This window comes from Bidens hawaiensis, unplaced genomic scaffold (genome assembly GCF_021521415.1).
Source record: "Bidens hawaiensis isolate Kalapana, Puna unplaced genomic scaffold, B.hawaiensis_p1.1 tig00011733_1, whole genome shotgun sequence".
Classification (NCBI taxonomy): Eukaryota; Viridiplantae; Streptophyta; class Magnoliopsida; order Asterales; family Asteraceae; genus Bidens; species Bidens hawaiensis.
In genome coordinates this window covers 708,169-730,149 of record NW_027491929.1, presented here as the reverse complement: position 1 = coordinate 730,149, position 21,981 = coordinate 708,169, and the positions used below count along the sequence as shown (strand labels likewise).

The 21,981-nt window shown below is 35.1% G+C and overlaps 1 protein-coding gene and 1 non-coding gene across 2 annotated transcripts; one reads left to right on the top strand and one right to left on the bottom strand.

Annotated features, from left to right (window-relative positions):
* The first annotated feature begins 5,296 nt into the window (after positions 1-5,296).
* TRNAL-UAG (transfer RNA leucine (anticodon UAG)) lies at positions 5,297-5,376 on the top strand. Its single transcript has one exon. It is a non-coding gene; the product is annotated as a tRNA-Leu (tRNA).
* Positions 5,377-10,319: 4,943 nt separating this feature from the next.
* On the bottom strand, positions 10,320-11,298 carry LOC143538832 (transcription repressor OFP15-like). The gene has a single exon (XM_077032294.1). It carries the CDS (start codon positions 11,200-11,202, stop codon positions 10,438-10,440), a length of 765 nt encoding a protein of 254 aa, XP_076888409.1. The 5' UTR covers positions 11,203-11,298; the 3' UTR covers positions 10,320-10,437.
* Between the last annotated feature and the right edge of the window lie 10,683 nt (positions 11,299-21,981).

The window sequence follows — 21,981 nt, the reverse complement described above, 5'->3', positions numbered from 1 at the left end:
ATATAAGATACAAGATAAGATGAGATGATCATACCATTTGGGGTATTTATAACCGAAGGTAGGTTTCCAAGAGGGTATAGCCGGCTGAATAGTATTCCTGTTCTACCAACTGTGGCCTACGCACGTGCCATGCTGGCAGTTGGTGGGTAGGCAGCGGCTGACAATGACCAGGCCTGCTGTGTACTATTCCTTTTCCACCAACTGCAGGCTATGCACGTGGTATGACAGGAGTTGGTGAGTAGGTAGCGGCTAATAGTGACATACAGTACAAGAGCATGCTGCTCGTCATACTGTTGTCAATGGGCTGTCGTATCTCTGGTCAGATCTTTTGCCCATACCTCGTCAGGTACAGTACAAAAGATCTTCCAGTATCGTACGGACTGGCTCATTTGGGCGGGAGTATTCCCCCTCCCGCCTTTATGCGGGATTGTTCCCGGCTTTGCTCATTCCTTCAGGTGACTACTGAATTATTGAGAGCTAAGTGCCTTGTGCGTGTAGCCTTGCTGCGCGGGTGGCCTTCCCTGATGACTTGTATCCGCAGCTGCGGGAACAGGCGGAGTACTTCACCATTGGGAGGCATTTTCTGCTGGAACAGCTTGCGTACTGCGCGTAAGGACGTTACGTCTCTGAGCATGGTGGGTCCTGCGGATCCAGTTGGTTTCTGCGCAGACGTCTCTCTTCAAGTTGAGTCCTGCGGGTCCAACTGGGCTCTGCTGGGACCTACCTCTTCAAACCGGCAAAACGTGTTTGGCTCCAAACATGTTATATGCAAAATAAGTCTGGGTCATTTAAAAAAGGGTCAATTTTTAACCTATTTTACACATGATGATGACTAAACATTCTTTAACTGCAATTAATACTTAAGTACTTATTTAATAAGCCCACAAGAAGGTAGAGGACAATGATATTTACAAAATTTCCTCCAATGTTACGTGTCTGCATCCTCCAAAGGTGCATACATATATTACAATCTTGATAATAAATTTAATAGGTATGCAGTTAGCTTTTGATAATCTTTATGTCTTTTGTACATGAGGATGATCTCCTTAGAGAATTTAGTAAACAAATTATAGAAGACAGAAGATGGATTGTTATATCACGAAGTCATAATTTAAACTGAGTTGTGTTTTTATCTTAAATAGACGTTTTGGTTTAGAATGCAAAGACGATTAGTATTTTCATTATGACATTAAACTACCCGTTCACCGGATGGGTATAAAACTAGTTCTAAGGGTGGTGGAATGTTAACAGTGACGAAGATATGACGAAAATGCAAAAAAATGGTGGGGGGTGGGGAGCGTCCATTTAACATGTGCTGCAATTTAATTGATTCCGTAATTTAGTAGGGTATTGACGGATCACTGTAAATTTCCGCTACCGAGTTCTAAATTTCTCATGTTAAACAAATCCATAATTCTTTTAATTATTATAATAAAGTTTTATTAGCAGTTGTATTATCTGCTTTACCAGTTGCATAGTAAGTTATGTGATAGTTACAAGCCTTTTTACTAATGTCTTTTTTACTTTATGACAGATTTTATGTCGACACGCATTTCTTTTATCCTTTTAATTTCTAATAACACAATAACAATTTGTAAAGCACAGGGAGTAAACTAGTATGTAGATATTTACTCACCTTTGTGTCCCACTTGCGCGAACACTGATGAAAACGATCGGGTGTACGTTATCTAAAATTGGTGTAACTTATTGTTTTGTTTGCCTTTCATTTTACTGTTAACAACATTTTTTTATTAATGAAAAGTATGATCATAAACTCATTTAAAAATCATATTAAAAGATCAAATTTGCAACAAAAAGACATTTAGTTAACAATTCTAATTTATTAGTAAAAGCATGTAAGTAATTACATGACAGAATTACAAATATTTTCATTTATGTTTGTATCAAACTTCATCGTTTGTCCTATATCTTTAAAATTGATTTGATTTGTATTTTACGTTTTCAAATACGACACCATTTGTATTTGATTCTAACCCAGTTAATTTTTTCCGTTAAATTAGGAACCACAAGGTTATATTAGACTTTTTATCCATCTATGTCATCTTTGGACCAAAAACAAGCAAGGGGTGGAATACCACAAAGAGAAAATGTACCTAATAAAAAAGAATTTTTAGTAATTTGTACATGTTTTGTTAAACCTCCCATAAGCACCATATTCTGACTTTTTTTGGACAATATCCAACAAGAGTTTCCATTGAGTGAATAACGGATCCCGATCCTAAAAACAATAATGCTTTGGAGTAAGCATGAGTAATCAAATGAAATAAAGCACTGCAATAAGACCCCATACCTAAAGCTAACATCATATAACCCAATTGAGACATTGTGGAATAGGCTAAATCCCTCTTAATGTCTTTTTGAGCAAGAGCTAAAGTAGCTCCGAAAAAAACTGTTATTATCCCTATCAAAGAGATAAAATTCATTATGTGGGGTATGACTATGAAAAGAGGCATAAGTCGAGCTACAAGAAAAATTCCCGCAGCTACCATCGTAGCAGCATGTATAAGGGCCGAAATAGGAGTCGGCCCTTCCATTGCATCAGGTAACCATACATGAAGGGGAAATTGCGCAGATTTAGCAATCGCACCGGCAAATAATAGAACAGCGCACAAAGTAACAAACACAAAATTGACTTCATTATTAGAAATCAAGTTATTGAATATTTGGAATAAATCACGAAATTCGAAACTCCCCGTTATCCAATAAAACCCTAAAATGCCTAATAATAAACCAAAATCACCAACACGATTAGTTACAAATACTTTTTGACAAGCCTTTGCTGCAACAGGTCGTGTGAACCAAAATCCTATTAATAGATACGAACACATCCCAACCAATTCCCAAAAAATTTATATTTGTATCAAATTTGAACTAGTAACTAATCCCAACATGGAAGTACTGAAAAAACTCATATAAGCAAAAAATCTCAAGTATCCGTGATCATGAGACATATAATTATCACTATAAATAAGAACCATAATTCCAACAGTAGTGATTAATATTGACATAATAGAAGTAAGTGGATCGATCAAGTATCCGAATTCTAAAGAAAAATCATTATTGATAATCCAAGACCATACATATTGATAGACAGAACTGTTATTTATTTGCTGAATAGACAGATTGATAGAAAAAATCATGACTATACTTAACAATAAAACACTCTGAAAAGCCCACATACGACAAAGACTCTTTGTTGCCGTCGGGAAAAGAAGAAGTCCTAGCCCTATTAACATAGGAACTGGAAGTGGAAGAAAAGGTATCATCCACGCATATTGATATGTCTGTTCCATAAAAAAAAATTTATTCTTAATTAATTGTTTCCGATTCACCGGATCTTGCCTATTTCAAAAAAAATTAATAAAAAATCAAGATATGCACTAACTTATTGAATCATTTTATATTAGTATTTATTCTGAGTCTTTTTAAAATCGTTCAAATTAAAAAAAAAAGAAGTTATAATTGGTCAACTTATATGCCCAAGTGACATATAAAAACGAATACTTATAATAGTAAAATAACAATAGAGCAAGGATCTAAATTTAAGCTAAAAAGAGTACTTTATCCTAATATGAATTATATGATTAACTAAGAGCATCGGTCTAATGAAAAAAAACCTTGATTTTAGTTAGTTTATTCCAACTCATTAACTAATTCATTATGGGATTGCTTTTCAATCAAAACAATTTATTAGTAAAGTTATTAGTAAAGTTTAGAAGATTATAGATCTAAAATGAACTTTTTTGATCGATAAAGAATAAAAAATGACTGAGATATTTTTTATGAAACCACGTATCCTTTAACAGATTTATTAATAGTCTCATTCAAATTTTCAAATTGAAGGTTTATTGTTTTCTCAAGTTTGACTAACAAAAGACTCAATTTTTCAGTCAAAAGTTTATAATCCTTTGAGGGATTTTATTCTATGTAAATAAAGTATAGAATGAGTAAAATAAGGGTCTTTTAGGTTCTTTATTGATTTTATTAAGTTTGATTTAGCAGATTATAAAGAGATAACTTTGAGAGATAAACAACGAGAACTAAAAGTTCCAAACCAAAATGTTTGGATTTACTAATAGCGTATGGAATCAAAATTTTGTTATTTTGAGTAATTTTTTATAAAATTTTCACCGATCTTTGACATATCTAAATCTAAATTTCTTTTTTATGAAAAGAATCTTATTTAGACAAAAAATAGATATAGATAATGAATAAGAAAAAAGAATTCGTTTTGAACAATAGATGTCTTTCACATCCAACTATAACAACGAGTAACTTTTAAATGGTAGTTCCAAAAAAACGTACTTCGATATCAAAGAGGCGTATTCGTAAAAATATTTGGAAAAGGAAAGGATATGGGGTGTCGTTAAAAGCTTTGTCATTAGGGAAATCTCTTTCTACCGATAATTCAAAAAGTTTTTTTGTACGACAAACAAGTAAGTCCTAAAATATAAGTCCTAAAATATCGGAATAATCAGAATGGATTTTACTAAAAAAAAAGTCTCAGTAATTTGTTAATATCAAAGTTAATCTAAAATGAACAATTGACAGTCCATATTCTAATCAATATGAAATAGACCCTTCATTTTAGAAAAGAATTCTTCTGTTTTCGGAAAAAAGAAGAATCAAGAAAAAAATACAAAATTTTTTCTTTCTTTTTAGTGTATTTTCACTCAAATTTTGGTGGTGGGGAGTCTTCTTTTCCCCATCGACCTTTACAATTATAAGAATGGAAAATTTTTCTGTTTTTCGGAAAGGCCAGATATAAGATTTTTAGTTCAAATTAATGACGTGTTGAAACTAATTCATTCCGTGTTAAAAATTTTTGAATAATTTTCTGACTTCTTAATTTATTTATTACTTAATTTATATTTATTTATTTCTTAATTTATTTATTATATGTTAATTTATTTACGATATGGATATGTAATGAGTTTTCTATATATCGATATCTCCAATTTTCAGTCCAATAAAAAAAGAACTTAATTTGTGCACTATTTTGTAAAAAAATGTGTCAATTTGGAGTAATCTAAAATAGATATATTTTCAATGAATTGAATTTTTTTTTTTCAATTTATGAAACCATAAAGAATGACAAAAAAAGTAAATAAAATTAAATAAAATGAAACTAATGAACCTTCAAATTGACTTTTGAACTCATTTTTTTATCATTTACTAATTGAATCTTTACTAAAAAAACTGATTTGGTTGAATTGACTTGTTCAATCTCGATCTCGACGATTGAATATAAATAGGCTATTATGAGTTCGAGCAAGCCGCTATAGTGAAATCGGTAGACACGCTGCTCTTAGGAAGCAGTGCTATAGCATCTCGGTTCGAGTCCGAGTGGCGGCATGCCATCTTCTAAAAGATATCCAATAGATCCTATAATAAAAAAAATTCCCATTTCTTTTTTTTAATTAATATAGGGGATCCCCCCGCCCTTTTTCATTTTTATGATATTTTCAACTTTAGAGCATCTATTAACTCATATTTCTTTTTCTATTGTTTCAATTGTAATTACACTTCATTTGATAACCTTATTGAGCAATGAAATAATAAAACCATATGATTCATCAGAAAAGTGGATGATAGCTACTTTTTTATGCCTAACAGGATCATTAATCACTCGTTGGATTTATTCAGGCCATTTCCCCCTAAGTGATTTATATGAATCATTAATTTTTCTTTCATGGAGTTTCTCCCTTATTCATATAGTCCCTTATTTCAAAATAAGAAAAAATGATTTAACCACAATAATTGCCTCAAGTACTATTTTTACCCCAGGCTTTGCTACTTCGGGTCTTTTAAATGAAATACACAAACCCACAATATTAGTACCTGCTCTACAATCGGAATGGTTAATAATGCACGTAAGTATGATGATATTGAGCTATGCGGCTCTTCTTTGTGGATCATTATTATCAGTAGAACTTCTAGTCATTACATTTAGAAATCTTTTTTATAGTTCTAAAAGTAATAATTTATTAAAATTAAATGCATCATTTTCATTTGGTGAAATCCAATACAAGAATGAAAGAAACAATATTTTGAAAAAAAACTTCTTTTTTTTCTGATAAGAATTATTACAAGGCCCATTTTCTTAAACAATTGGATTATTGGAGTTATCGTTTGATTAGCCTAGGATTTGTCTTTTTAACCATAGGTATTCTTTCAGGAGCAGTATGGGCTAATGAAGCATGGGGATCATATTGGAGTTGGGATCCAAAGGAAACTTGGGCCTTTATTACTTGGATCGTATTCGCAATTTATTTGCATACTCGAACAAATAAAAATTTGCAAGGAGCAAATTCCGTAGTTGTGGCAACTCTAGGCTTTCTTATAATTTGGATATGCTATTTTGGGGTCAATCTATTAGGAATAGGGTTACATAGTTATGGTTCATTTACGTTAACCTCTAGGTAAATTAAAGAAAAGTTATTACGAATACAAACAGAATACAATACGGTGTATATAAAAAAATTGTCTCAACCGGCGAGAACCATGTGAATCAAGTAGTATAGTGATTCACGCGGTTCTCACAAAGACCAAGCATATTGGGTCAAAATTGAAATTCATATTTTATTTTTACTTTATTTAAAATTTAAGAGAATAAAAATACTTCTTTTTTTTTCATTAGCCAATAAACTCGTAAAAAGGAGTTTTTTTATTTTTTTTATTTAATAAAACTATCTATCAAAATAATTAGATAGAATACCTTCGACCTTGTCAACTGATAGTGAAAGAACAAAATCAGGGTACATACCAATGCCTATTACAGGTAGAAAAATGGAGATGGAAACAAATAACTCACGCGGTCCAGAATCAAAAACATAAGAGTTTGGAGTAGTAAATAACTTGTATCCATAGAACATTTGACGTGACATAGATAATAAATAAATAGGAGTTAATATCATTCCAATTGTCATTACAAAAGTGATGGCAATTTTGGGCGTTAAAAGATATTTTTGGCTGGTAATTATTCCTAAAAAGACTATCACTTTTGCAACAAAACCACTCATACCCGGTAATGCAAGGGAAGCCATGGAAAAGCTACTGAACATTATAAATATTTTTGGCATGGGGATAGCTACTCCACCCATTTCGTGGAGATAAGCAAGACGTATTCTATCATAACTCGTTCCTGCCAAGAAAAAAAGTGCAGCACCAATAAAGCCATGAGAGATTATTTGTAAAATAGCTTCGTTTAGTCCCGTATCGGTTATCGAAGCAATTCCTATAAGTATGAAACCCATATGAGATACGGAGGAATAGGCTATTCTTTTTTTTAAATTACGTTGGCCAGGAGATGTTGAAGCTGCATAGATTATTTGTACTGTGCCTACTATCATCAACCAAGGAGAAAATATAGAATGAGCGTGTGGTAATAATTCCATATTAATCCGAATCAATCCATACGCTCCCATTTTTAATAAAATTCCGGCTAGAAGCATACAAGTACTGTAATGCGCCTCTCCGTGGGTATCTGGTAACCATGTATGTAGGGGTAGAATCGGCAATTTGACAGCAAAAGCAATAAAAAATCCAATATAGAATATTATTTCCAAAGCCACAGGATACGACTGATTAACTGATGTTTCAAAATTTAATGTTGGTTCATTAGAACCATATAAACCGATACCCAAAACTCCCATTAAGAGAAAAATAGAACCCCCCGCCGTGTACAAAATAAATTTTGTGGCTGAGTAGAGACATTTCTTTCCTCCCCACATGGATAGAAGTAGATAAACTGGAATTAATTCTAATTCCCACATGATAAAAAAAAGTAAAAGGCCTTGAGAAGAAAATGATCCTATTTGACTACTATACATTGCAAACATCAAGAAATGGAATAATCGAGAATCCCGAGTAAATATATTAATAAATAAAACAAAATTTAACTAAAAAATTAATAATGCATACATATCACACAACCCATTTTCTCAGAGACTCTTTCCATCCCTCGTTCTATGACTATACTTGCAACCACCCTTCACCTGCCACCACCATCACCATCAGGCTACACCAGTTCACTACCAAATCTTCACCATCGTTCACCACCACCGCATCCCACAAGCCACCAATCTCCACCATCACATCTACCACCTGCCGCCGCCACCGCCATCAACTATCCCGGCGACATCAAATTCCCGACGACGTCCTTTCTTTCAGCAACAGCTTTAATTGGTCGTCAATTCAACGGTTAAAATTCCCCCAAATTAGAAACCCTAATTTCAAAACAGTTAATGATTCATCAAATTACACGTTTTCAATGCATCATCTTGATAATCGGTTCCAGAATCTATAATATCGTTAGGTTAATTGCTGTGGCGGATGAGCAATTGGAGATTTGGCCAATGGATTTTGGAGAACAACTTGATTGTGGTTCAATTGACTAATTGATGCTGTTGGAGTCATTCACAATTGATGGGAAGAACTTTTTGAAGGAGATGAAGCCGACCTCTTCGGAGCCTTGGGAAATTGTCAGGCTCTATGGAAAGACTTGCCTACGACCCGCCATCCCATTGTAATGTCCCTGGATCTCCCTTGTCTTATCATTGGGGTGGTGGACATGGACAATTTGATTTCCACTGAGGCCAGATCTGAGAGTGTTGTGGTTGTGGGCAGTGATGGTGGTAGAAGAAAGAAGACCGAGAGAGATAATTAATTAAAATATTTTTTAATTAATGGGTAAAATGAACAATATGTTCTCATATGTATTGTACATAACCTGACTTAACAAGAAAAATTGATTAGGTTAGGGTCAAAAGACAAACAGTGTAGCATTTAGAAACGTAAAGTATAAATCAAGTCAATTTTAAAGATAAAGGGAAACGAGTGAAATTGCAGGTAAAGATAAAAGACAATTTCTATAATTCTGTTTAATTACAAATTCAAATTTTATTTTCTAAAATTATATAATGTGTTATATAGTAAAACATCTATAAATTAATAATATTTTGACAGTGATATTTTATTAATTTAGGGAGATATTATTATATCGATAAATTAATAAAATTTTAATTTAAAGAGTTGGCTTATATTCGTGAGCAACTCTCAAATTATTGCATTGACCTTCAAACTTTCTATGTCCGTTCACTTTACCTATTTGAATAAAACAGAACAAGGACCTTCAAATTCCCTTGTACATTGACACATTGATTACGGAAATGCATTATCGGCACAAAATGGATGTGAATGAGTTGTTGGATTATCCAGGTGGAAATAATGAATGCTACGAGGTTCAAAGTATTGAAGAAATTATGGCGGATACCGTTTAAAATCCGGTTGATGATGAAGTTGATAATGATTCACTACATTTGGAACCGGTCACTTGGAAAGAAGCATTGCAAGCGATAAGAACTCTTCATAACTTTTTGTTGCAATACGTGAATGCACTATCTTAACTCTTAAGTGCAATCGGAAGATTTAAATATGAACTCAGTATTGATTTGAATTTCACAAAAAAACAAGTGACTATAGATTCATTTATTACTAGACAATCCTAGAATTTTGAAATATTTTAGTAATTACTAATTTAACAAGTTTTGCTGAGACCAACATATTTACATTGGGATTTAAAAAAAATATATTTTTTTTGTTTTGTCAATTGGGGTCTAATTTTGTACTATCTATAACGAGGTTATTAATTTATCGAGTATTAAATTATAAAGTATCTTCAGTATATGTTTTCAATTCTAGCTGATATTAGAGTAATCAAACAGGTATCAACTAATATGACATTCGTCGGCCACCAAAAATTTTAGAACTAATCTTGCATCATGATTACCAGTTCTAAATTCACACGTATTTCAAAGTTTTATACTTTCTAATGACTAGCAGGTTCAGATGTGAGTCACTTATAAAACCAAGACATATCCGATGTATAACAATGGTAAATTGAGTATTATATTTTCTTATTATTATAAAGGACATATATAATTTAGGAAGCATTATTTTCTAACAAAAAAACGTTACGAACCGTGAAAAGTCGAAAACCGTATAATGCACTAATTATACATGATACTGAAGACAATCCAAGTAATGGGGGTAGAAGAAGTGTAACAATTACGTAACTGTCTCATGCACGACAATAAAAAAGAAGTGTGCACAAGTGTATTATACGATTATGATAGTTTTCAATATATTTAGTTGTCAATTGAACACTCACCTCTTTAATTAAACATATAGTTTTTAACCCCTTAAATATTTTAATTTATAAGACCCTAAAAATATACATTAATGAAAAGTTAATAAACCTTGTTGAAGACATAGAAAGTTACAAAGATCAGTTAGAATAATATGTTACATACAAACACAAAGTGAAAGTTAGAGATAACTCTCACTCTCATTGGTACATTACTAAAACTAGAGATATACAAATCTTCCCATAAGTAGAAAACTAAAGTCATACTTTCAATCAAGACTCATAATCTGAAGCTGATGATTTAGGGGCCTTTGATGATCTTCATCATCTCCATGATTATCATCATCTTCTTCAAGATCTTCTTCCAATGAACATGATGACAAGCAGGTTTCAGATGAAGATGCTGATGTAAATGATAAAGCAGATTCTGTTGACTCACTACAAATCATCTTGTTTTTACTATTACAACCAGATTTCATTAATAAAGGTTTTTGTTGAATTGATGGTGATGAAGATGAAGAACTTGAAGCTGATGATGAACAAGATGAAGATGCTGATAATGGTGAACCAAGATCTAAAAACAAGAAGTCAACAAAGGCTCCAATAATGTAACCATGGTTGATCTTATCATTCACTGTTAAATACAAACTCAAAAGCTCTTGAAGATTCTCCCACTTTCTTAACCCTGAATCAGCTTCCACCATTTCTTGCATTGACTTCTTGAAGTCAACAAAAGGGTCAGTTGACTGCATCTCCATCATTGACACACTTTCTTTAAATGGTAAAACACTTTCTTTTCCTTTTTTGTTTGGCTTTGCTTCTTCAAGTATGGAGTTTGTTTTCCCCGGGTTGAAAAAGAATCTGTTGGAACTTAATCCTCGAATCGCAGACTCTACGGATGATGTCATCTCTTCGGTGGCAAACATGTCATCAAACTCGACAGAGATGGCGGTAGATGATGCGGTGGCAGCCCTGAAAGAGAGGGTTCTACTAGGGCTGCCACAAGTGGGGAGAAATTGTAGCTTTCTTCCCATTGTTGATGGTTCTTGAATTGAGTTAGAAATATAGATTTTGATGGTGTTTTTGAATAGTGGTTTGAAAGTAGGAAGAGGTTATTAATGTTGGACATTGATGTTAAATAGGTGGTCAGATTGGAATTGAATGAGGGAGAAGAAGTCGGCTTAAAAAAATAAATAAATAAATAAAAGGAATGGTAAATAAGTAGCTAGTGAGAGAAGTTAGAATGCACAGCATTAGGGTTGAAAAGAAAATGTCTCACATAGAAGGATTGGTATCGATTTACTGTATAACGGGTTGTGACTTCAATTCTCATGTCTTCTTTGTTCTTTTGGTGGCGTGCTTATTTTTCTATTAGTGTTTCTGGTTGTAATGATGTTTCTAGCGTCTTGCTAGTTTGATAAATATAAATTTGGTTAGTCGTTCAAAAAAAAAAAAAACAACAGTAGGGTTGTTAGGGTGCTCTTGTTTATGCATTAGACTAAAAGATATACATGTCATTTTGCTTTCCAATTTACAGTGCCATATCAGCTCATATCCCCTTCTATTTCATTCTTTTCTATAATACTATAGAAATGGTTACCAATTTACCAATTCCTCACTTCACTTCTTTTTCAAATAAAATAATATATATATATATATATATATATATATATATATATATATATATAACTAGAATTAAGAATTAAATAGAAATAAAATTAAATTTATAACTAAAATTAATAAAAAGACTAGAATTAAGAATTAGCATTAATAAAATTACGAGTACCCATCAATGCCAAGTACTAGGGTAGCTGAAACGTAAATAAATTTTGTAAAATTTATCGGTCCAAACACGTGTCAAAATTATTTACGAGACAAAAAAATACCTTTTTTAAAAACAAATCTGTTTTCGTTAAAATTTACATCGATATGTTCACAAAAAAATTATGCAAACCTATATATTTAGTTTTTTTAAGAAAATTAACAAAAACAAGTTATTAACTAAAAATTATTTAACCTACTTAAATAATTATAAAAAACAAAAATTTAAAATACATTATAATTAAAATATTAAATTAAAAAATGACAGAAACCGTCCACTACTCCACTTTCTTCTCCACCCAGCGACATCTGCACCTCCGATCTATCAAGCGTTAGTCTTAATCCTCATTTATATTGTAAAATATTTATATAGAAAATAAAAGAGGTAGATGATTTGAGCGGCGTTTTGAACGGTGAATTCTCCATAACAACTTTGCCGCTGGACGGCACCAACACAACCGGGCGGTGTTCGCCGCCGGCACCGCCTGCCACCTCACTTGGTTCAGCGGCATAACGATGCCCATACCCGATAGTCTTATATTTTAGGCAATGATAAAAACTTTTTTATTAATTACACTTTGACTAACCACCCTGCCCCAACCAAAATTAAAATAGTCACTTTGTAAGATGTTAGAATCAACAAATTAGATATGACATTTGACAAATCTATCTGACCTCCTTTCATTTTTTAACCAACCACATTTAAATACGCATACACTTAAACGGTCGGGACAGCTATTTTTAATAAAACCGCCCTTTAGTTATGGTGCCGACCGTTTATTAAAAACAGTCGGTCCGACAATTTAACAATCTTTAAACAGTCGGTCCGACTGTTTAATAAACGGTCGGTCAGCGGATCTATTTCATCGACATTCATATCTATTCTGTCGGGTCCTCATATCTATTATGTCGGGCTCTTAAATCTATTCCACCGACGTTCATATAAATGTTTAAATTTATTATATTAAATAAGGGACAATTTCATAGAATAATAATCAAGTTTCAAAAGTGTTTCAATTAGGTCAATCAACTTTAAAAAGTGTTCTAATTAAGTCACTCAAGTTTCATATTTTATTAAATTAAAGGTTTTAACATGTTTTTTTTAATATTTTTCTTTTTTGCTTCGTGTAGGAAATCTTTTTATCTTTTTTTATGTTGAGTTGAGTAGCGACGTGAATTTTATTTTTTATTTTTAAATTTTAATATAATTAACGCTTTTTCAAATTATTTAAATTTAACTACATATATTGCAAATTCCGACTTCCACATCTTATCCTCCATTTCTTTCTTGACACACAAAAAAAGTTGGTTAGACTTGATTTGAATATTTAGTGACATGATTTCGGGAAAAATTGCATGAGTGACCTAATTGGAACACTTTTAAAACTTGGTTACTATTCTATAAGATATTCCCTATTATAAATTATTAATAGTAAAATTAACAAACAATCGAACAATGATAATTGAGTACATTATTTTATTTTTAGTGAAAATTCTAAGGGTAACAACCCATACATTCGGCAGATCGTAAAATTAAATCAAAAAAGGTACATATTGGGGCCGAGATCATTGATCCTTGAAGATTAATTATCCTCAGCGCTCGTAAATATCTGCTGCCAGGACCAAGGATCCAGTATGGTTCAAGGGTCCTTAACAGTTGTCTTCCAAAATTATTTCATCTTATTTGCAGGTGTTTGAACGTGTCTACCGGCTGTCCTATTTTCACGGAAGATACTTTTACTAATTCCTTGCAGCTGACCAACCACGAAGAAACGGCTGTGAAGAAAGAGTGGAAGATCATGGCCTAAATTATAGGAGAATTAGTTTATAGCCGTTTGTAACTTGTTTTATATATCATCGAACTATGGCTAAAAAACACACACAACACACATAGTTTACTTTGAATTCTCGGCAAACTACTTACATATTGTACTCACTTCAGCCTAAGTTCGTATTTTGTAATCAATCTTTGAGTGATAATACAATCGATAGTGATAATTTTCACTACCTGAGGTTTTTATGCCGGAGGTATACTAGTTACCAAGGGCTTTTCCTTGTATAAATCTCATTGTTCATCATTTACATCTATTACTTTGATTATTTCATTCATACAAGCATCAAACCTCACATAAGAATTTGGTTACTTGATCCTTAAACCGATTTTTAACCAAAACAATTTGGCGCCCACAGTGGGGCCATTGGTGCTTTAATCCCAAACATTTCTACCTTTATTCAATCCCTATACTCAAAATTATTTTCCAATGGCCTCTTAAGAAATAGTTGTTTCCACAATCGCCGCTTCGAGGGTTTCGGCTCAAATGTCTTTGCCACCACTACCTTCTTCCATGAAGCCACAAAAGCCTACAACTGTTGCTCAGAAGAAGGAGACCGCCGTTTTCTCTGGATCAAAATCTGCTACTGTCTCCCAAACGCTAACAATGATGTTTCTGTTTTGTACGCGCAGATGAAAAACTACATGGAGCAGCAGAGCAAAACCAACCAGAGGATCCTCCACGAGATTGAGGAAATCATGAAAGCCAGGAAGACTGCTGAAGACACAAGTCCCATCATTCTACAAATACTTGATTTCAGCCCTCCAGATTTCCCAAGTCAAAAATATCCTGGGTCCTCTTATCATCAGCAGGGATCTTCGGATATCTTCTAAAAGGATCCTCTACCCAGCATTCACAAGGATCATCCATCTTTCAACCTGGATCCTCGAGTCATCACTTAAGATCCTCAAACCAATTCTCACAAGGATCCTCCATCTTCCAGTCCGGATCTTCAGGTTACTATCCAGGATCCTCAGATCGCTAGCTTCAAGGATCCTCAGTCTTTCAACTTGGATCTTTGGGTTTCCAGAGAGATTCCATCGTCCATCATCAGCCAAGGTCCTACAACCCTTATGGAAAAGAACCTTCGAAGGAGCCACGATCAACGCCAACTAAGGTTCATGAAGGGGACTTCATACCCATGCAGACCAATGCTCCTGCCGGACCAACACTCGACACTGAGACAACATATCCTGGACATAGCTATGGAGTGGGATCTTTTGATCACACAGGAGGTAACACTTACAATAACGTATCTTTTGGCACTAATCATGGTAGTATGCAGGATGCAGGAATCAATCAAGCAATAGCCAGAGAGTTACAAACTCAAGGACATGATATCCAGTGTACCGGGAGTTATCAAACCCATCCAGGAGATGCCAGTGGAGAGTCATAACGTATCCAGATTCGCTCCTCCAATCTGTGATGTTGAAATACCAAAGTGCTTCACCGCCCTAACATGAAATTATATGATGGGCCACTTATCCGGAGGAACATGTGGCCCTGTACCGAGAGAGAATGGAAATAAATCCTATTCCAGAAAAGCTGAAAGAAGCTTGTTTGTGCAAAGGCTTCGGAACAACACTCACAGGATCGACCCTCAAATGGTTGGTAAGTCTTCCTCCCTATTCGATTACTTCTTTCTCTTATTTGATTAACCTATTTGATAGCCAATTTTCATGTAGTAGATCATTTGAAAAATTGACTAGTGATTTATATAGGATTGTCCAGGCTTGTGGGGGAACCCCTTAGACAATTCCTCACTAAGTTTGGGTGAGAGGCCTTGGAAATCCCAAACCTGGATGTCCCGACTGCTGTTGAGGAGTTCAAAATGGGATTGCAAAAGGACTCTCCATTTTATCAAGATCTTGTTATGAACCCTTGCAGGAACCTAGATGAAGTTCGGGATAGAGCTCTAAGGTTCATCCGATTGGAGGAAGATCAGAGGATACAAGATCAGCTGAATACCCCAACGAAAAATGAATTTCAAGACAGGAGACAAGGATCCTACTATAGGAACAACAATTCCAAACCAAACAATCAGAAAATCAATGCCGTGGAGGAAGAAGAGGACGATGAAGATTGTCCAAAGATATCCGATTACTGCTTCTCTCTGGATATGGGAGGAGTAATGGTCGATGTTAAAAGCTTGGGTGATAAAGCAAGATGGCCGAGGAAGAATGAGATGGCACCTGCCCCTAAAGATAAATAAAAATGGTGTGCTTTTCATGAAGACTTCAGTCACATGACAGAAGAATGTATTGCCTTGAGGATGGAAATCAGTTACCTCCTCGGCAAAGGTTATATCAAGGAGCTGTTTGGAAAAAAGAAATCAAGGACCCAGGATCCTGCGCTGGTCCCGGAAAAGGCTGTTCCACATCCACCAGATGCCCAAGTTATCAACATGATCTTCGGAGGCTCTGACATATGTGGAACTTCTTATTCTACGGCGAAAAAGCATGCTAAGGAATGCAAATTGGAAAATGGTGAAAAGGCCAATCAGGACTCCACAACAATTGAGCAAAAAGTCATCTCTTTTGACGAAGACGATCGAGTCAATGTCTAAGATCCTCATCACGACGGTTTGGTCATTACCTTATTTATTTCTAACCACTATGTTCGCAGAATCCTCATTGACGGCGGCAGCTCAGTTAATATCATCCAGCTGGAGGTGCTAAAAAAGATCAATATTCCGGAATCCAAAATGTCCCAAGATCCTCAGTCCTTGTAGGATTCAGTGGAGAGACAAAGAACACACTGGGGGACATCAAGCTTCCCATCTACATCGAGGGAGTAAACTCTGTCAAAAAATTTTGTGTTATTGATACTTTGTCTTGTTGCAATGTCATTCTTGGCAGGCTTAGATACATGAAATGAAGGCAGTCCCCTCTACATACCATCAATTTATGAAGTTGCCTACTCCATGGGGGATAGCAAAGATTGAGAGTGACTAGCAAGATGCCAAAGATTGCTATACTTCTTCAATGAAGTCAACAAAGAATCTAAGGGAAGCATAGCAATTACAGAAAACAAGGAAGAATGTCATGGAGACAAGGGAACAAGATTCCAAGAAAATAGTCTTAGACCCGAATGATCCTGATATTAAAGTCCTAATTGGAGTTTAGATTTAAGAATCCATCTAGAAGGATCTGATATCCTTCCTTCAACGAAGAAAGACAACTTTTACATGGAAACACGAGGATATGACAGGTATTTCTAAGAACATTATAACTCATAAACTTGGAATTGATCCTTCTTTCATGCCAGTCCATCTAAAAAGAAGGAAGTTTGCCCCGGAAAGAAATGCAATCATCCAGGAAGAGGTACAGAAACTCTTGAAGGCAGGTATGATTAGAGAGGTAAAGTATCCAAAATGGTTACCCAATGTGGTTGTTGTTCAAAATAAAAATGGAAAGTGGAGGGTATGTGTCGATTTTACTGATTTGAAGAAGGCATGTCCCAAGGATACTTTCCCTCTCCCCCACATTAACTCTATGGTGGATGCTACCGCGGGGCATGAAATGCTAACTTTTATGGATGCTTCATCCGGATTTCAACAAATCTAGATGGAACCATCTGACCAAGAGGATACATCATTTATAACCCCAATGGGCATATATTGTTATATTGCTATGTCATTCGGTCTTAGGAATGCAGGTGCTACATATCAAAGATTGGTCAACATGAAGTTCAAGGATCAACTCGGTGATACCATGGAAGTCTATATTGATGACATGGTAGTGAAATCAAAGAAAGCCGAAGACCACCTCAAGGATTTAAAAGTAGCATTTGACATCCTCAACAAATACAACATGAAGCTGAACCCGTCTAAGTGTGTATTTGGTGTCAAGGCTAGAAAATTCCTTGGATACTTGGTGACCAAAAGGGGAATAGAAGCAAGTCCAGAGCAAATCCAAGCTATCATAAACCTCAAGTCCCCAACGAATGTTAAATAAGTTCAAAGGCTAACAAGAAGGGTGACGGCATTAAACATATTCATCTCCAAATCCTCAGAGAAATGCAAAGAATTCTATGATATTCTAAGGAAAAATAAGAGGTTTGAATGGATGGAGAAACATGAAGCTGCCCTCACTGCTCTAAAGAACTACTTATCCTCAGCCCCCGCTCTGGTGAAACCGTTGGATGGAGAACCATTGATCCTTTATATGCCTGTCTCTCTCACTACTTTAAGTGAAGTCTTAGAAAAGAATCATGAAGATAACCAACACCCTATCTACTATGTAAGTAAAAGTCTCCTTGATGCAGAATCCAGGTATTCTCACTTAGAAAAACTTGTACTTGCTTTACTTATGGCTTCCACTAAGTATCTTCATGATTCTTTTCTAAGACTTCACTTAAAGTATTTTGAGACTCATACTATTATTGTGAAAACTAACTATCCTATCAAGAATGTCCTTAGAAAACCAGAAATGTTAGGAAGAATAGCTAAGTGGGCTGTCAAACTGAGTGCTTATGATATTCACTATGAGCCTAGAAACGCGATCAAGTCACAGGCTCTAGCTAACTTTGTGGCTGATTTTAGTAGTGATATAAAGGAGCAAGCTAATCTTGAAGTTCAACAACTTGAGGAGACCAAGGGTCATTGGACACTCTTCACCGATGGAGCCTCAAATATAAAAGGGACAGGATTAGGAATACTACTAAAATCGCCACAGGGGGACATACTAACCCACTCAATAGCTTGTGAATTTCAGGTCACCAACAATGAAGCAGAGTATGAAGCACTCATTGCAGGTATATAGTTAGCCAAAGGTATGAGAATCAGGTATCTTCAAATCTATGTGGATTCCCTATTGATAACTAATCACTTTAACGGCTCATACGCAGTAAAAAGTGAGAAATTAATTAAGTATTTAGATATAGTAAAGGATCTTGCAGGATCCTTCAATTATTTTAACATTACACAGGTACCAAAAGAAAGAAAATGCAGGGGCTGATGCCCTAGCAAACCTAGATTCAGCCTTAAAGCTCCATGAGGAAGTAAAAATTCCTATCATTCATGTCTTGTCTCCTACAACTGAGGAATGCAAGGCAATGGAAGTAGATGGGAATCTACTTACAGATCATGAAGATCACCCTCATGACCATCCATCCTGGATCCTTCCAATAAGGAAGTACACCCAAGATGGAGAGATCCCGAAAGGCGAAAACCTCAAAGCTTTCAAGGCCAAGGTATCTCAATTTACTATTATACATGATATGTTGTACAAGAAATCCCTTGCAGGTCCATACTTAAGGTGCATCGAAGAACCCAAGATCCAGGAAGTGCTAAAGGACTTCCATGAAGGAAATTGTGGCAACCATACAGGAGGCAGAGCACTATTCTCCAGAATCCTAAGGACCGGATACTTTTGGCCTACAATGAAAAAGAATGTTGTGGAATACTCGAAGAAATGCGATGCTTGTCAAAGGCATGGCAATATCCTGCATCAACCGGCTGAGCCCCTATACACCATTGTTTCCTCATGGTCATTTATGAAGTGGGGAATAGATACAGTTGGCAAACTCCCCAAAGCTCCAAGAGGGAAAGTCTTTATGCTAGAAATGACCAACTACTTCTCCAAATGGATAGAAGCTGAAGCATTTCCTCAAGTCAGGGAGAAGAAAGTTATATCCTTTATTAAACGAAATATTATTACTAGATTTGGTATTCCTTTCGAAATTATTTGTGATAATGGTTCCCAATTTATTGGGAAAAGAACAACTAACTTTTGTGACAGTTGGGGAATTAAGATGATCACTTCAACACCGGTTCATCCACAAGCAAATGGCCAGGCAGAATCAAGCAACAAGATCATCATCAACAACTTAAAAAAGAAGCTTGGAGTAAAGAAAGGCAAATGGGCTGAGGAACTACCCTATGTGCTTTGGGCAGATAGAACAACTCCAAAGAATATCACATGACAAACACCATTCTCGTTAGTCTTTGGAGCTGAAGCAGTAATCCCTACTGAAATGGTGTATCCAACTTCTAGAACGAGCATCTGTGATCCTCAGACGAATGATGAAAATCTTTTCCAAGACTTAGATACTATTGAGGAACTTAGAGATCAAGCAAGGTTTAGAATGGCAGCTTACTAACAAAAGATAGCCGGCGCATACAACAAGAACATTAGGCTCAGAAGATTTGAAATTGGAGATTTAGTTCTACGAAAGGCTTTCCAAAATACAACCAATCCTGCCGATGGAATGTTAGCACCTAAGTGAGAAGGTCCCTACTTAATCGAATCTAAGGCTAGAAAGGGGCATATCATTTATTGAATATGGAAGGTGACATGCTCCCAAGGGCTTAGAATGCCACTCATCTCAAAAAATATTTTTGTTAATTAGGATCCTTGATCCTAATCAGTTTCATCAACCCGTTATTTGGTAAAACCTTACTTTATATTGATATTAACTATGTTGAGTACTTGTTTTTGTCAAATACATCTAGTTTGCAGGAATGCCGAGCATCAGGGCCCTTAAGTGGAAAAACCAGGTTGGCCAACTCTCTCCTAAGTTTAATTGGGCTTGTCCCCAAGTTTATAAGGTTTTCACCTTATCACGTGAATTTAGGGTTTTGGCACCCTCGCCTGGAGCGAACGATTATCCGGATATGGTTGGAGGCTATGGGACCAGTGCACTACATGTGGCTAACAATTTCTGGCTAAAGATCATATCCTGGATCCTATGAATTAAATAACGTACCATATACACAAGTTAAGCCCAACGCCAGGGTAGGCTCGTTTTCACAACCCGGTAAAACGGAAACGCGAGTGCGTGACATCATGCATATCGTAAGCATATGATTATCGCCACCATAATTGTATTAGGATACCAATAGTGTAAAAAGTGTTTACAAACTATAATTTGTTTTTAAGCAAAAGTAGTTAAACATCAAAATGGTATCCTAATTGTACAATGAGATCCCGTCTTCATGATTCCTTATGTGTGTTGTTAATTCCCTGAAAAACATACGTTTTAAAAAGTATGTTTTTGAGATTCGATATGAAATCACGTTATTCATAAAAAGTATGTTTTTGAGATTCGATATGAAATCACGTGCGTTTTTCATGATTCCTTACACAATGGTTGGTGAGTTCACAGGTTTTGAGATTCGATATAAAATCACGTTATTCATAAATCATTTAATCAGTTCGCAAACAAGTATACGATAATATTTGAAACAAATACGATGATCCTCTATAGCCTAGCTAAATCTACGAATTAATATGACGAACCCTGAGCCTATAACCAAACCACGACTTATACCCTTTTGCCCTGTTCAAATCTCACAGATGGAATATACACACCCTGTTTCGATGCAATATCGGAGGTTAGAGTGACTAACCTAAAATAGGGGGAAATGTCAACGTCAATAGTACTATCTGTATATTCATGTGGCTAACTCCGTTAGCTAATGGTTATAGTATGTAAGCAAGGGACTTATAGCACTACATAGTTCAACTCATGTTCGCATAAGGATTGGTGTTTTGTTCCTAATTATCGTATATAAAAGCATTTGTGTATGTTTTCCACCCCGGATTTATAAAACAATAAAACGGTAAAATAGTAAAAGGGGTTAGTGAAACTCACCTCGTACGTTCAGTGTTCAATTCGTTAACAATTTCGGTTTGCACCTGGGTCCGCTGCCTTCACACGTCCTAAACGTGTAAGGTCAGTTAGTTACCATTATCGACTCGCAAGTCGGTTTATGCTAGTCACTTTCACCCAACTAGCCGTTTCGTTTATTACATTTGTGTCGGTTGCTTTCACCAACCAGACGCTTCGTTTATTACATTTGTGTCGGTTGCTTTCACCAACCAGACGCTTCGTTTATTACGTTTGTGTCGGTTGCTTTCACCAACCAGACGTTTCATTTACATTTACGTCGGTTGCTTTCACCAACTAGACACCAACTAGACGTTTCGTTTATTATATTGTGTCGGTTGCTTTCACCAACCGAATGTTTCGTTTGATATCTGGATGACCCGTTGGTGATAAGGTTTTGTATTCTTTTTGAAAGTAAATATTTATATACTTATATAAATATTAAGAATATAATTCTTCTTGGTGTTGTTTTTATATAGCCGATTCGTTTGGTCAAGCAATAAATATATATTCACACTATATATTTATTTCAAAGTAATATTTCTTTAA

What these genes read in the sequence shown, in the direction of transcription:
- LOC143538832 (XM_077032294.1), bottom strand. Translation starts at nt 11,202, where the DNA reads ATGGGAAGAAAGCTACAATTTCTCCCCACTTGTGGCAGCCCTAGTAGA.